This window comes from Scophthalmus maximus, chromosome 1 (assembly GCF_022379125.1).
Source record: "Scophthalmus maximus strain ysfricsl-2021 chromosome 1, ASM2237912v1, whole genome shotgun sequence".
NCBI lineage: Eukaryota > Metazoa > Chordata > Actinopteri > Pleuronectiformes > Scophthalmidae > Scophthalmus > Scophthalmus maximus.
The window spans coordinates 3999855-4013252 of record NC_061515.1 but is presented as its reverse complement, the minus strand read 5'-3'; the positions used below and the strand labels follow the sequence as shown (position 1 = coordinate 4013252).

The following is a 13398-nucleotide window of genomic DNA, read 5'->3' as shown; positions in this document are numbered from 1 at the left end:
AGAGAGAGAGAGAGAGAGAGAGAGAGAGAGAGAGAGAGAGAGAGAGAGAGAGAGAGAGAGAGAGAGAGAGAGAGAGAGAGAGAGACTGAGTGACGGAGCGAAAGACATTACACACAGATGAAAAGAGAAAGCAAGAGAGACCCTTGGCATGAGTAAAGAGGAGTCACTTTGTTTGTGTCAATAAACAGCCTGAGAGGTCATTAATCTCATGAGCAGATGGGTTAGAGGTAGTCACCATTGTCACTGTCTGCCCAAGATGACTCATCCATTGTTCCGAACAGGTTCCAAGTCTCGTAGTCTATAATTTAGACTCCGATGTGACTCCTGGGGGCATGGGTAGGGGGAAGCCTTCAGTGAATATCAAACACCTGCCAATCTCCTCAGCGGGGGCCAAGTATGCTCTCAGCTCGCCATATCCAGTCCATTTATTAGAGTTATGGTGATGGGGCCGGTCTGCCCGGTCATGTATGGGAGCAACAAAACAACTTCTGAATGGAAGTCCTGTGTTTAGATGACATCATCTGTGGCTGCTTCAATTACGCTGCAAGAAATGAATAACAGCGGCACAAGGGGTGACGTAATGTGCCACTGAATTTAGACTTTTAATCTGCATTTGCCAGTATGTGCATCGTTGAATACAAAGTTTTCATTACATCAGCTGTAGAAGAAGATAACTTGTTTTTGTCCGCAGAGAGGGTGACAGCAGTTGACCTTGCAGAATTTGGAATAGAAGTGCACATTGAATGAAGGTCAATGTATCAATGAATTAAAGATTGAATAGTTTTGAACAGCATCTGCAAATATTGTTGTTTTCTCCAAGAACAAAGCAAGGGCACTAGGGTAACTGGAATCGCAGTCATTACACTAATTCATGTTACGCTCTACTTGACCCTGTAAAGGTCAACTTTTTTTCTGTTGCGCCACACCAAACCCCCTAACCTCCTGGACTGTGCTGTCCTTCGTCAGGCCCCTTGCATGACACCTTTTTGAAGCAGAACCTGCTGGGAGGTTTCTTTGAGACACTAAAGCCTCTGCAATCTGACGAGTTAACAGCAGAGGTAGAACCCACACTTTGAACAAATTTGTTTGTTTCAAGCATTCCCCAGCCTTTGGAATGGCGCAGGGGCTGGAGGCAGAATGCCGCAGCTAATAACCATTGTCAAATGAGAAGAAATGAGTAGAATTTCTTCTACGCATGTTTGCGTTGCAGCAAGCTAGTACACGGTGCACATGCTGGAATTACCTGGGTTTAACTCAGAGTTGGGGAAAGTGTGTGAATCGACATGCAGCTAAAGGAAACACTCTGCAGGCAGCACTCAGGGCTAAGCCAGCCAGTTGGTTGTTAAATACTTCCAAAATGTGGGCTGGCTGCTTGTTGAAATAATGGCTTGTTTTCTACTGCTACATGTGATGTGTGGGAGGAGCAGATCTGGAGATGTTGGAGGCCACACTGTTGGACCAGGGCGGAATAACCACACTGATATGGACACCTGATTACCTCCTGAGAACTTACTGATGAGTGAGTAATGTGATACTGTGCAAGTAACTGTTCGTAGCTGTTCCGATGAATATAGTCATCATGCCAATCAGGGAAATCTAATTTTGGTTCCATTACTACACTGTTAGTAAACTAAGACAGAATTACATTTCGTCTTGCTGCTGGCCTCTTCTCGTGCATCTACACTGATCTCTAACAACATTAACCTTGAATGTTGAGGCCTTCAGTATGAAACTTTGGCAGTGAGACATTTTCTTCTCCAAGAAGACTAACAGCTGCTCCTGACTAGACCCACATGTTTTTTATTGTAAAGGGGAAGAAGGAGACACAGTATCAATTAGCAGAGGAGGTAAGCTTTATCAAAGCAAAATTCCAAAATCATTAGCAGAACAGAAACACCCCTAAAAAATTACATGCTTGACATGCTTGACAGGTTTATTGGCAACGTGGATGTCTTTTAGGTCATGCGATTATGCGCACATGCACAATTTCAATTCCTTGCTGTCACTCTTTTGTACCCGATTTTCCTCCGCATCATTGCAAGGTGGAGCATGAGGTGGGTGAGTATGGGAAAGGGAAATATGAGAGAGAGGGAGAGAAGTGTAACAAGAAAAACGGAGGGGGTTGAGGAGAAAGAGGGGCAGAAAAGCAGATTTGAAGGTTAGGATGATGAGAATGCACTGCTTTGCATCGGTGCACTGTGCCACTGGGAAACTTGAGCTGTGAGCAGATACGATTGAATGCTAGAGTTTCCCGCAAAGAGCCCCCCTCACGGCAGAGCATCGGAGGAGGCGGGGGAGGAAGGTTAGCAGGGTGGAGGTATTATTGTGTTAAGACATCAGATCCAGGGCATCATCATCAGTATATCAGTTGCATAACACTTTTGGTCCCGAGGCTGAGAGGATGAAAAAAATTTGTGAAATTAATGGAGAGATTGATTGGAAAGTAACAGCGAGAAGACAAGAAGTTAAAAGACAAGAAAATCAAGAAGAAAGTGGGAGATCTTTGGTGGTAGAGGAGAGTTTTATAACCTCCCATCATACCAGACTCCTGGTTCTGTGAGGAAGCACAGGCCTGGATGAATTATTCAGTTTCTGGCTGGTTGATGTCCTCCGGGACACTCGCTCTGCTCGAATGTTAGAGCACCACTTGACGGTAAATGCTCACTGGGACAAACAAGAGGTCCTTAAAAAAAGACCTGTGCACTTAACTCACACACACACACACACACACACACACACACACACACACACACACACAAACACCCCTTCCCTGCTCACCCCCGTCTGCTTGACCTCAGCCAAGATCAATACACAGTCGTAGCCAGATGTTGCACAACACCACACTGGGGATGGAAGGGTTCTAGGAGGAAACATCCATAGGAAGTTGTGTGCCTGCATTTATAAATGTACTCCTGGCCATGCCAATAGATTGTAGGGGGGGGAAGTGACTTCGCTGACGAGAGAGGGTAGAGAGGCTTGCTTTAACCTTTCACGCCATTGTAGCTTTTCTTTTTTTTAACCATGTACATTTTTACAGAACCGCAGTGATTTACAGAGCTCGGCGCCATAATCCAGGGATTTTCACACAGCCCGTTCTCACAGCATCTTGCTCTCGATGCTGACTGGACAATAAGAGCAGCGTTGTCTGCAGGTTGGGTTTGTGAGGTCCAATGCTGCCATCTTCAGGTCGTCTTCAGCCATTAGGCAGAAATAATAGTGTACACGAACGCAAAAAACTATTGTATGTGGGTGACGGTACTGTAATCCAAGTCCAGTGCATCGCATGCCATCTCCAGTGCATATCACTGCATATGTAACTGATCTTGCTCGGAGGACTCTGAGACCTGCAGATACTGAGATTAATTAATAAAATGAATAAAGGCAAATGAAGATGAAATGTTCTTTCTGCTGCAGCTGGCTCTTGACATCCCTCATCATATTCTACAACAAGTGCACTAGGGATGGTTGCTCCTATGGTTCCTCCATCATTAGTGGAACAAGAGTGTAACATCTTGTCCCTTCAGGTGCGACAAGGTTTTTTACCTGGTCAGAGTGTTGTTACAGCACATCCGGAAGGGCCACTGCTACAGTTTCACCTAATAAGACCTCACGTCACTCCTGTTTCCAAAGTCTCTGCACTGGTTTGAATATTGGACATGCAAAGAAATGTAACTGACTTTCTGCTGCTGACTGTACCAAAAAAATTGAGACAACGACCTGCTGTACAATGGAGGTGTTTTCTGTCGTTCTGGTCCCAGATAGTGGAATTTCTCTTTGTCTCTCAGAGCACAGCAATCAAGGCTTTAACTAGCAGTAGAACTTTTTTTTAACCTTCCTCCTAGAATCTTTTATTACTACTGTTCTGCTATTTTATGACTAGCCACAACACTGTTCACTCTCTGGAGATTATGACAACTAATTTATCACATATTATAATTGAACCATGCGCTCTCTTCTTTTTAAATGTATTTTAAGTCATTTAAATTGTCAGCTCTTCTTCTTTTTGAACCATATTTTGTGGGTAATTTAAATGCTTTTATTTTACACTCAACATTAGTGGTGAAGATTAACAACCCATGTACATTTTTGTCCTATACTGTAACTTACTTAAATAGACATTCAGGGTTAATGTATCTGTAATAACAATTCAATTGTGTGTGTGTGTGTGTGTGTGTGTGTGTGTGTGTGTGTGTGTGTGTGTGTGTGTGTGTGTGTGTGTGTGTGTGTGTGTGTGTGTGTGTGTGTGTGTGTGTGTGTGTGTGTGTGTGTGTGTGTGTGTGTCTTTATACTGAATCCATGTGTGAAAGTGTGTGTAAGTGTGCGTTCAGCCCGTCAGCATCCTCCCTGTCCACATCCTGCTGGCGCTCTCCACCAGCCTGTATCGTCTCTCAGCAGTCAGATCCTCTCTGGTAACCCAACACTGGAGGCAAATGAAATGCAGCGCAGACAATCGGCTCTGCAGCGCCTGCTCTTGGTCTGCTGTCTGTCCAGAGACGACTCCTCTATCGGCTGCCCGTCTCTCGCTTCTGGTCTAAACAGAGCTGATTGTGTAGAGCCGATTTCTCCCCCTCGAGCTGCGGGGCTGAGGCGCACTGTGGAAGCCGCAAATAGACGTGTGTTAACTCCAGCTGGATAAAAGGCAAGTTGAATGCCAAATGAGTAGATAGTAGACGTTGACATTCCTGTTAGATTATAATGACAGTGGCATTTCCCCCCATTTATTTTTTGACATCGGCAACTCGTGATCTTGTAAAGGTCAGTTTCAGCTTGGCCGATATGGCAAAATTCAAATGTGGCGCATGTACAGCCTCTCGCTGTTTTCGGCTGCGCCAGCAGCAACGGTGGCCTGACAGTCTGTTGGACAGCGATGGTGACAAGAGCGGAATATCTGCACAACCACTGGACGGATCCTTTGTACAGATGCACATGGGCCACAGAGGGTTATTCGCTGCATTCTCTACAAACATCCGCGGTTCCCAGACGATGAGACCTAACACATGTTTTGCTGATGCCTCAAATTCTTTTTTTATCTAGCACCATCATCAGATCAATAATTCACTTGTTGATATGATACTTGGGCTTCTCACCGTATACTAATGACATTCATCAGCCTCAGCTGTGCTTTGTGTTTGGGCTAATTAGCGAATGTTAGCTTGCCAACATGCTGAATTATGATGGTAAATTGTACACCTGCTATGCGCGACAGCATTGTCCTGGTTAGCATGGTCACATTAGCATTGAGTTGAAGGTTCAACTTCGGAGCTCCTAGCATGTCTTAACTCAACCGTTAACAATGAAACGTCTGTGTAACAGTGACACATTTACTTCATGTTTCTGTATAAATGTGTTGTTTTGTGCGGCGTGCTTTCCCCCCGTGTTCCGTTGTTGTCCAGTTGTAGATAAACGAGCGAGTTTTCCTCGGCTCACTGATGTCCTTCCAAAGGCCGTGGCCACTTACGCCGCCGTTTACTGCGGCGAAATAGCAACCAGTCATTATTTACTGTAATTAGAGCTAAATGCATAAGCATAATGGGACAAACATGCATACACGGGGAGGCCATACATGATGAATAACCGCATTAGCAGATTGATACAAATTAAATCAATGGAGCCCAGCGCAGCTGATTTACAGCGGGAGCTGAGCAGTGAGGTGATCGAGGGGTGAACTGAGCCTGTGATTTGTTTTTGCAATATGTCTACATTAACTATATCTGCTAAGCTGATGAGGCATCCAGCTCATTGAACATTGGAGGGTTTTATTGTTGTTATAGCAGCCACTGTGTATCCACATCGCTGCCATTGCCGAGAGCCCATTTGAAATTGACAGTAGTGGATGATCGGAGAGGCTGAGAGAGACAGAGGGATGTGACCTACCGCCCTGGACTGCGGTTGAGTGGTTTTACTGTAAGACTGATCCAACCGATCACCTCAATTTCCCCTGTGATCTGCCATGGCAGCCAAGGCGCTGATTCTATCCGTCTGAGAAAGTGATCTTTAGGTGCCAAGCACAACACAGGAAACGGCCCAGCAGACGTTCTCGTGTCGGCTTATGGCAGGCCTGACTGCCGGCTGCGGGATGAGGCAGCTGAGGAGGCATCGGTGAGGTTGACCAGCGAGCGGGTGGCAAAGCGTTTTCTGAGGACCGTTTTAGAATCAGCCCTGTAAGAACGTGGCTGACCAGAGACATAAATTGATTTGACACGGAGCACTGGTTGTGGTCTTTACTTGTAAGAATAGAGGTTTTTGGTCCGTCTCACTGCGCAGCGGAGGAAACTGCTGATCTGTTGGGGATTGCAAAATCGCAGGGCACGAGAGAAAGGATGGGACAAGACAGTTGGCTGAGAAAGAGGGGGTATCTAATAATACACTGCCTTGAAGGGAACACGTACACACACACACACACACACACACACACACACACACACACACACACACACAAGCAGAATAAACTTATTTCTCATGAGCTTTAACGTCATGGTAAAAATAGCAAAGGGCGTACATGGGGCAAAACGAGGATTGTTCGTGCAGGCTAAATGTAAAGTAGCCTAAGTGAGCAAAGAGCTTGGTTGACGACAAACATTTTCAATATGTAATGAAATCAAACGATCAAAATCGCCAAAAATCCACACCGACTAAAAATATCCCGTCCGAGTGAGGCTGTGGAGGAAGCAACTCAGAATGAAGTCATATCCCTGAGGAGTTTGGCTTTAGTCGTCCCCTCTCAAGCAATCAATCGGAGTGGAAACTTTTATTTTTTTGCTCCACTATCCACTGATAGCTGGAGGCCAAGCTCACCGCACATAGGAATATATCGAAATGTGTGTGACAAAAGAGAGGCGGTCCTTTATTTTATACTTGTAGTTTAAAGCACGAGTGCACGCACGGACACTGCACACACGAGAGAGAGAGAGAATAGTTTTGACGTTTTTGGGGAAAAATTGTGCTCAGCCAATTTGGTTAGCTTAGCAAAAAGACTGGAGACAGGGACTGTGGCTCTGTCCACGGGGAACACGGTCAACGTACCAGCACCTGTACAGCTCAGTAGGTAACATGCTCTGTCTTGACAAGTTGTGGATTTCTATGCGGGTTTTATTATTATGTGTGTCTCGTGACCAAACGCAGTGACCCTCTGGAGTCTTGTCGTCGCCTTTAGGTTTCTATAGGCAACCAGCGGATCCTCACGGAACCCGACCGAGAAGGAGCCCCACATGAAAACTGATGTAACATTCACATACTGTGAACAAAGTGAAGAAGCACATTGTTGAATTATTCCCTCAACTCCCACTCCATATATTGTGTAGCACTTCTATCTTGCTCTGCCTGGCAGCATTTTCCAAAGACTTTTATTCATCCAATGGCCAAAAGGCTCATTCAGACCATCGTCGGGGGAACTAACTGCCTCCACAGAAACTGCCTGAAATGAATGTCGAGGTCAGCAGCTTTAATCTAAAGTGAAACACAACACCTGCTCAATGTCATATCCATGCACGCGCACTCGTGCGCACACACGCAGAGCATTAACATCGACAAGGTGGGGGAGTGTAATAACACCTTTTCGGAAACTAGCTGATGGCAGCAGGTCCTCGGCCTTACCTGAAGGGATCGACTTACGGAGGAGCCAACCAAATATCAATAAGGGGTGATTTAGCCGCGCACTGCTCGAGGATAAAGAGCTTACGCACCAAACCTCTGGAAATACACTTGAGCTCGGCGTGTAAAATTCTGTTGCTTCAAGCAAATCCAAGATTTAAATTCCCCCCCCAACACGTACAGTTGGAAGACTGGTGTTGGCTGCGAGGCACAGTGCCAGTCATGGAGGAGGACAAAAAGAAGTAGGGAAGGGGAGGATAAAGAAGGAATAGGACAGATGGGGGGTCGGGAATATTACACATCTGAGGAGCTATTGCATATTAACAATAGTTGTGCATTACATGCCTCGGATAAAGCCGTTTGAAGTCTGCGATGTTAAAGGTTTCCCTCAGGTTTTCAAGATCCTCTGTGCATTACGAGAGTGATATCCCCGCAGATGATGCCCCCTCTGAATACGACTTCGATGCTGAAGGCAAAGCACTGACGTGCATCTTGCAACGTAATTGCTACATTACACTCGCAGGTGTTTGAATGAATCGTTCCGTGTTTGTCATGCAGTCACGAATTTTGGCACCGGCATTGTTGTTGTTCGCTTCTCTGCGTGTTGAACGAGGATCATTTTTTAAATGAATATATTGCTAAGTGAGACAGAAAGAGGAAGAAATGAGCTGTCCGGCACTTGGGTGCCAACACCACCATGAACATCTCTTTAACATCTGTAGTACTGGCTGTGGATTTACAGCCTCGGTGAAGAGAACAGGACAACATCGCCTCGATTGGATCATTCATTTTTTATTACCTTTCCTGGAAAATCTCTTCATTTGGCATTTTACTGCCATTACTGAACGTAATGGGTGTTTTTCGGGGATGCACACACAGGCGCTCGTCGCCTCTGTGGTCACAGAGAAAATGAAAAGTGGTAACACAGACTTGCTCGCGTTCATTGCTGCAACAAAATGTTCTTTTTGAATGAGAATGCAGGCTGAATACCCTATCAGACTCAAGGAATCCAGTCTTTTCACTTGAACTGCACCGACCGGCGCAACGCATTTGGTGACAGTACACACAGGAGCAACGCAACTGAATGAAAGCACAGCGATGGCGTGGCCTGGAGCTGTTTACCATATAGTGATCTGCCCACGCATCTCATTAAGAGAGGCTGACTCATGTCGTCTTGAATGTGAGCCATGGGTCACACAGCCTGCGAGACGAAAAGGACTGTCACTGTACGAAAATCATTAGCACATGTCCTGTGGAATGCAGCGTTTTGGCAGGGGTATATGAATATATGCAAATGTGAATACATTCGGGGGGTTCATGCATGATTTATGAGTCTTACAGGGTAGCCAACACAAAAAAACCCGAGTGTTTCTGAAGAGAATTGCGTGGCATTCTTTATCTCTGCATGGGTTCTGCATTAATATCCATCAAGGAGACATGGACTTAGATTAAGACGGAAACTAAAATCTCCCTCAAACAAGTAAAAAGGAAGTTGGTGTCTGATCGGTTGTCTGATCACCAGGGCATTAACATTTCTATAAAAGTTTGCACATGATAAACGTTGTTCCCTAGGCTCGCTGTGTCACCTGCAATCTTTCAGTTGGCAAATCCTCGTGATAATATGGTGAAAAATAACCCTTTAAAAAGAAATGATCCCTCACTTTGAAGAGGTAATTGGCTCTTTGCAGTGGTGACGGCTTAATGTTGTGGAAGTAGAGCAGTTCTTTCATGTGTGATAAGGTGTTTTTTAAGTCCATCCTTTTGTAGAGAGAGAGATGGAAAGAGAAAAAGAAAATGGTAGCAAAAGGCTGATCAACCCTTTTTTTGATTTATTCATAACTTCCCCCTTTTTGTATTTAGTCAACTTTAAGTCGACTATAAAACTGAACATTTATAGTGTCTCCTTAGTCAACGAAAAAACACTTGGTATCTATGTCTAAGAAAATGTGCCGTTAAAAAAAGGCTATTTTGATTATTTAATTGTAAAAGAAATATTTTCTTTAAATCTGTAATTTCTTCCTTTACGAGATTTTAGTCGTTTTTACTTTTTAAACTATACTCGTCTCTTGTCATCGGTGAAATTGCATGTTCATAGAGTTGATGTTGGTGTTTAATGGCATCGGGGCCGTCTTGTCACTGTCTTGTCTTGGTCATGGGGGTTGGGGGGGAAAGTCACTGAAAAACATGTTAAGGATATAGTTTTTGTAAAATAAAAAATGAAATGGCGCAGGCACTCGGCTGTGGTCACTCAGGACCCTTGACCAACATTGTGCAGACGTCTACCCTCTGAGCTACAAAGGCACCACCAACTGCACCTGTACACTAGTCCATGGAACTTCAAGTGCACTATAAAGTAAAGTCTAATATAAAACAAACACGTGTGTGGTGTCTCTGCAGGGGATGCAGAGGGGGGAAGCAGAGTGAATCAACAAGAGAGCCAAAGAGAGAGAGAGAGCACGGTGCACGTCAGCACTGTGGAACGTAGCCTATTGCTCGGCACAATCAAACCGACGTGGAGCTTTGGCTCGGATGCACGACGCCGGGCTGTGCTGGCTTACCTCAGCACTGCACCAGAGAGGGACTGTCAGTGGATATTACCATGTGGGCCGGTGATCTGATTCCCCCCACATCACGGTGGACTGCAGGGACAGCGAGGCTATAAATCTGCCCCTTGCACCCACACTCTCCTGCCCCCGGGGACACACACGCACACACACACACACACACACACACACACACACACACACACACTCCCCTGGCTTCCTGAAATACGTGCACAATTTTGCTGTTGGAAACATTTTGCATTAAATATGAATACCCTTAATAATAAATGGAGGCTCTTAGCGATTGCACCCTTGGCCCAAAATAAGAGGAAAGAACCAGGGGTTTGTGACACAAAGCTCGCAACACTCACTTTTATGCTGTGGTGCCATTTTAAATCAATCCTCAAAAATTTGACACCATTGTGTGTTGTTGTTTTTTGCTATTGCTCACATTTCATTCGAGTGCTTTTCTTGTCCACTCTGCTCGCCAGTGGATACATAAGAGGACATGTGATCTGTTTGTAAAGAACAAAACTGTTGCAGACATATTTTGAATGTATGATACATTTGTTAGAGAATGGGGATGGCATTAATTCCTCAGTTATACACAAATTGTTTATATATGCAAAAGCTGTTTGTTTTTTTTTATATGCAGAGCAGCACTTAAGTCAAAGTTTCCTCTACTTCCTCCTCCAGGGACAAGTGCTCGGACGAGTGGCTGGGACTGGACCTGGTTTTCAGGCTGATGGAGCCGTACAGTTTGGCGGAGCGCTTTGAGTAAGCGATGACTTTCCTCCTGTACATTTCCCCCTTCCACATGGAGACCATCAGCAGCGTGGAGAGCACCACGCCGCCCAGCGTGAGCAGGCACAGACCGGCTATGACGCACCGGTCCAGGTGGGCACCTATCCGGGCGCTCTCCATCTCCAGCCTCTCCATCTCCCTCGCCGACACGCTGTCACGGTCCACCGCCACGTCGCGAGGCACCGCGTAGGAGATGATGACCAGGGAGATCCCAGTCACCAAGAACGTGACTGCGCTGATGAAGCCGTAGTCTATGGAGCTCCCCGAGCCCTCCCCGAACGAGAGGTCGTCCTCGGACATGAAGGAAAACTCCGGAAACGTCTCGGAGCCAGGCTCGCCGTTGCGCGCGGCTCTGTGGGCACTCCTGCAGCCGGCCTCCGGGCTGGCCGCCGCACGCAGGTTGACATTGTCGTCGGTGTGGGTGAACGACGTCTCTAATTCCTCGTCGCGGCCAACGCGCGCCTTCTCGTCGCCGAGGTGGCCCAGCTTGAGCTCCGCGCCGCCCCTGCGCGGCGCCGCCGCCGTCCTCGGTGCTGAAAGACACCGGCCGCCGTGGCAGCCGCGGGCCGGGCTACAGCCAGCCCCCCCGGGGAGCGCGGCTCCTCCTGTTGATCCGCCCGACTTGCGCGCATGCAGCGCGCCGCGAACTCGGTCAAGGACGTCGGGGGGATCCGACCGCGTGCCACCCTCGTCGGCGGGGAGCGACTCCGGAGAAGCCATTCGGCTGTCGCCACCCGCTGGTTCACTCTGAGCCTTCCTCCCACGACGTCTGCCCTCCTCAGCATCCCTAATAAGAGGGCACAGCTCCAAGTTAAATGGTGCATCTTAATGAGATGATACCCCTCGCTGCAAAGGGGGTGAAACCTTATATCCACTAATGCGCCAACAAAAACTTGTGCGTAACGACGCGCGAAATGCACGTTCCTTTTTTTAATTTTTTTTTTTTATATAGTTATAGCGGAATCGGCAACAGCACTTCAAAGTTGATTAGGTCGTTGAAGAGAAATCCGTGGACCGTGCTGGAAAGGCGCTTACAGCGGGTTGTGATTAGACAAATAGCCCCGAATCCAATTAGGAAAACAATCCACGTATAAACCGAGATTAAGCTCGAGTCCAATTTCTAATTGTTGTTTTTTTTAAAAATGCACACTGCCATGCAGATGGTACTGATGGTCAAATCTAAATCAGATGAAGAACGTATAGGCTCCACGTAAAATGAACGTACCCCACAGAGAGTGCGCCTCCGAGGGAATGATCACCAGCCTCGAACATGAGAATAATACGTGTCTGAACACTCCTGCACACTTTCTGCGCGTTCTGCAGAAGAGCGTGATGTGCTGCACGAGGGTGCACCAGTCATGCACAATCCGGTTATTTCGACCCCCCGTCAGACATTAACGAAATAAAAACTCACCTCGCTACTTCAGCATCCCCTTCGCCTTCTCTTCCTCGTGTGGATGCTGAGACCACATAGAGACAGGCTTCTTTTCTTTTTGATCCTCCCCCAGGAGCCTCATCAGTGAATATGCGTTGGACAGCGTGTGGGATTCTATTCTGTTCCTGCACGATGCTGCATGTGGAGGAGCTCTCTGTCTCTCTCTCTCTCTCTCTGTCTCTCTCTGTCTCTCTCTCTCTCTCTCTCTGTCTCTCTCTCTCTCTCTCTCTCTGTCTCCCCTTAGTCCCTCCCACACACGGAGCCTCGAGAGGCGCGCAGATATCTGTGAGCCGATTGGGATCAGCACCGTGTCAGTGAGCGTACAGGAGCGGGATAAGGGATCAGCAGGGAGCTGAGGACCGACGGTCACATTTCAACGTCCTCCCCACGTAGGAATGTTGTAAAGGATGCAACTGAAACGTCAGTGGAGAACCAAAATCTGTAGGCCTATATGTCAATACTGAAGACAACAGGCAATATGTGAGACTCCTGCACAGTAAGACTGTTTTATACTCACACCGGGCTCCGGCTATTTGATCAGAGCGAAAAAATAAATCCTTGTTTTGCCCTCACAATTGAAGATCATATACACGCACACACTAATCTGCACTATGCCACCATCACCAAATATAAATAAATCCATCCAGCAGCTGTCTTATGCAAAGAGTATATTGTTAAACTGCGCGTATATCATGTACCATCTGTTCTGCCGTGCTCTCTCTCTCAGGAGATTACTGGTCATTATGTCAAAGCCATCCTAATCCACGTTTAATCTAGACGTCTAATAGGTCGTCTGTGACCCGATGTTGGCTAAATCTTTGGTGTGTAGGGTCATCTCGCACGTCTTGGTGGCATCTTCCAAAAATCGAATGATAAGCAATTGGCGCAGGTTGTTTTTTAGTTTTTCCTGATCCCACTTTAAAGTGAATATGTATTCGCTGACTGTTCACCTTCTTCAGCACAACCAGGCAGCAGCCTATAAATATAGCCGCCACTTTTCCTGGAGTCCTAGTGGCTGGGCAAACA

General features: G+C 46.6%; 1 protein-coding gene across 1 annotated transcript; it reads right to left on the bottom strand.

The window, feature by feature from the left end:
* Positions 1-8374: 8374 nt before the first annotated feature.
* Positions 8375-12895, bottom strand: LOC118312759 (transmembrane protein 74). Its single transcript, XM_035637622.2, has 2 exons — positions 12352-12895; positions 8375-11724 (listed from the first exon to the last, which is right to left on the bottom strand). The coding sequence occupies exon 2, from the start codon at positions 11655-11657 to the stop codon at positions 10797-10799; it is 861 nt and encodes a 286-aa protein (XP_035493515.1). The 5' UTR covers positions 11658-11724; positions 12352-12895; the 3' UTR covers positions 8375-10796.
* Positions 12896-13398: the final 503 nt, after the last annotated feature.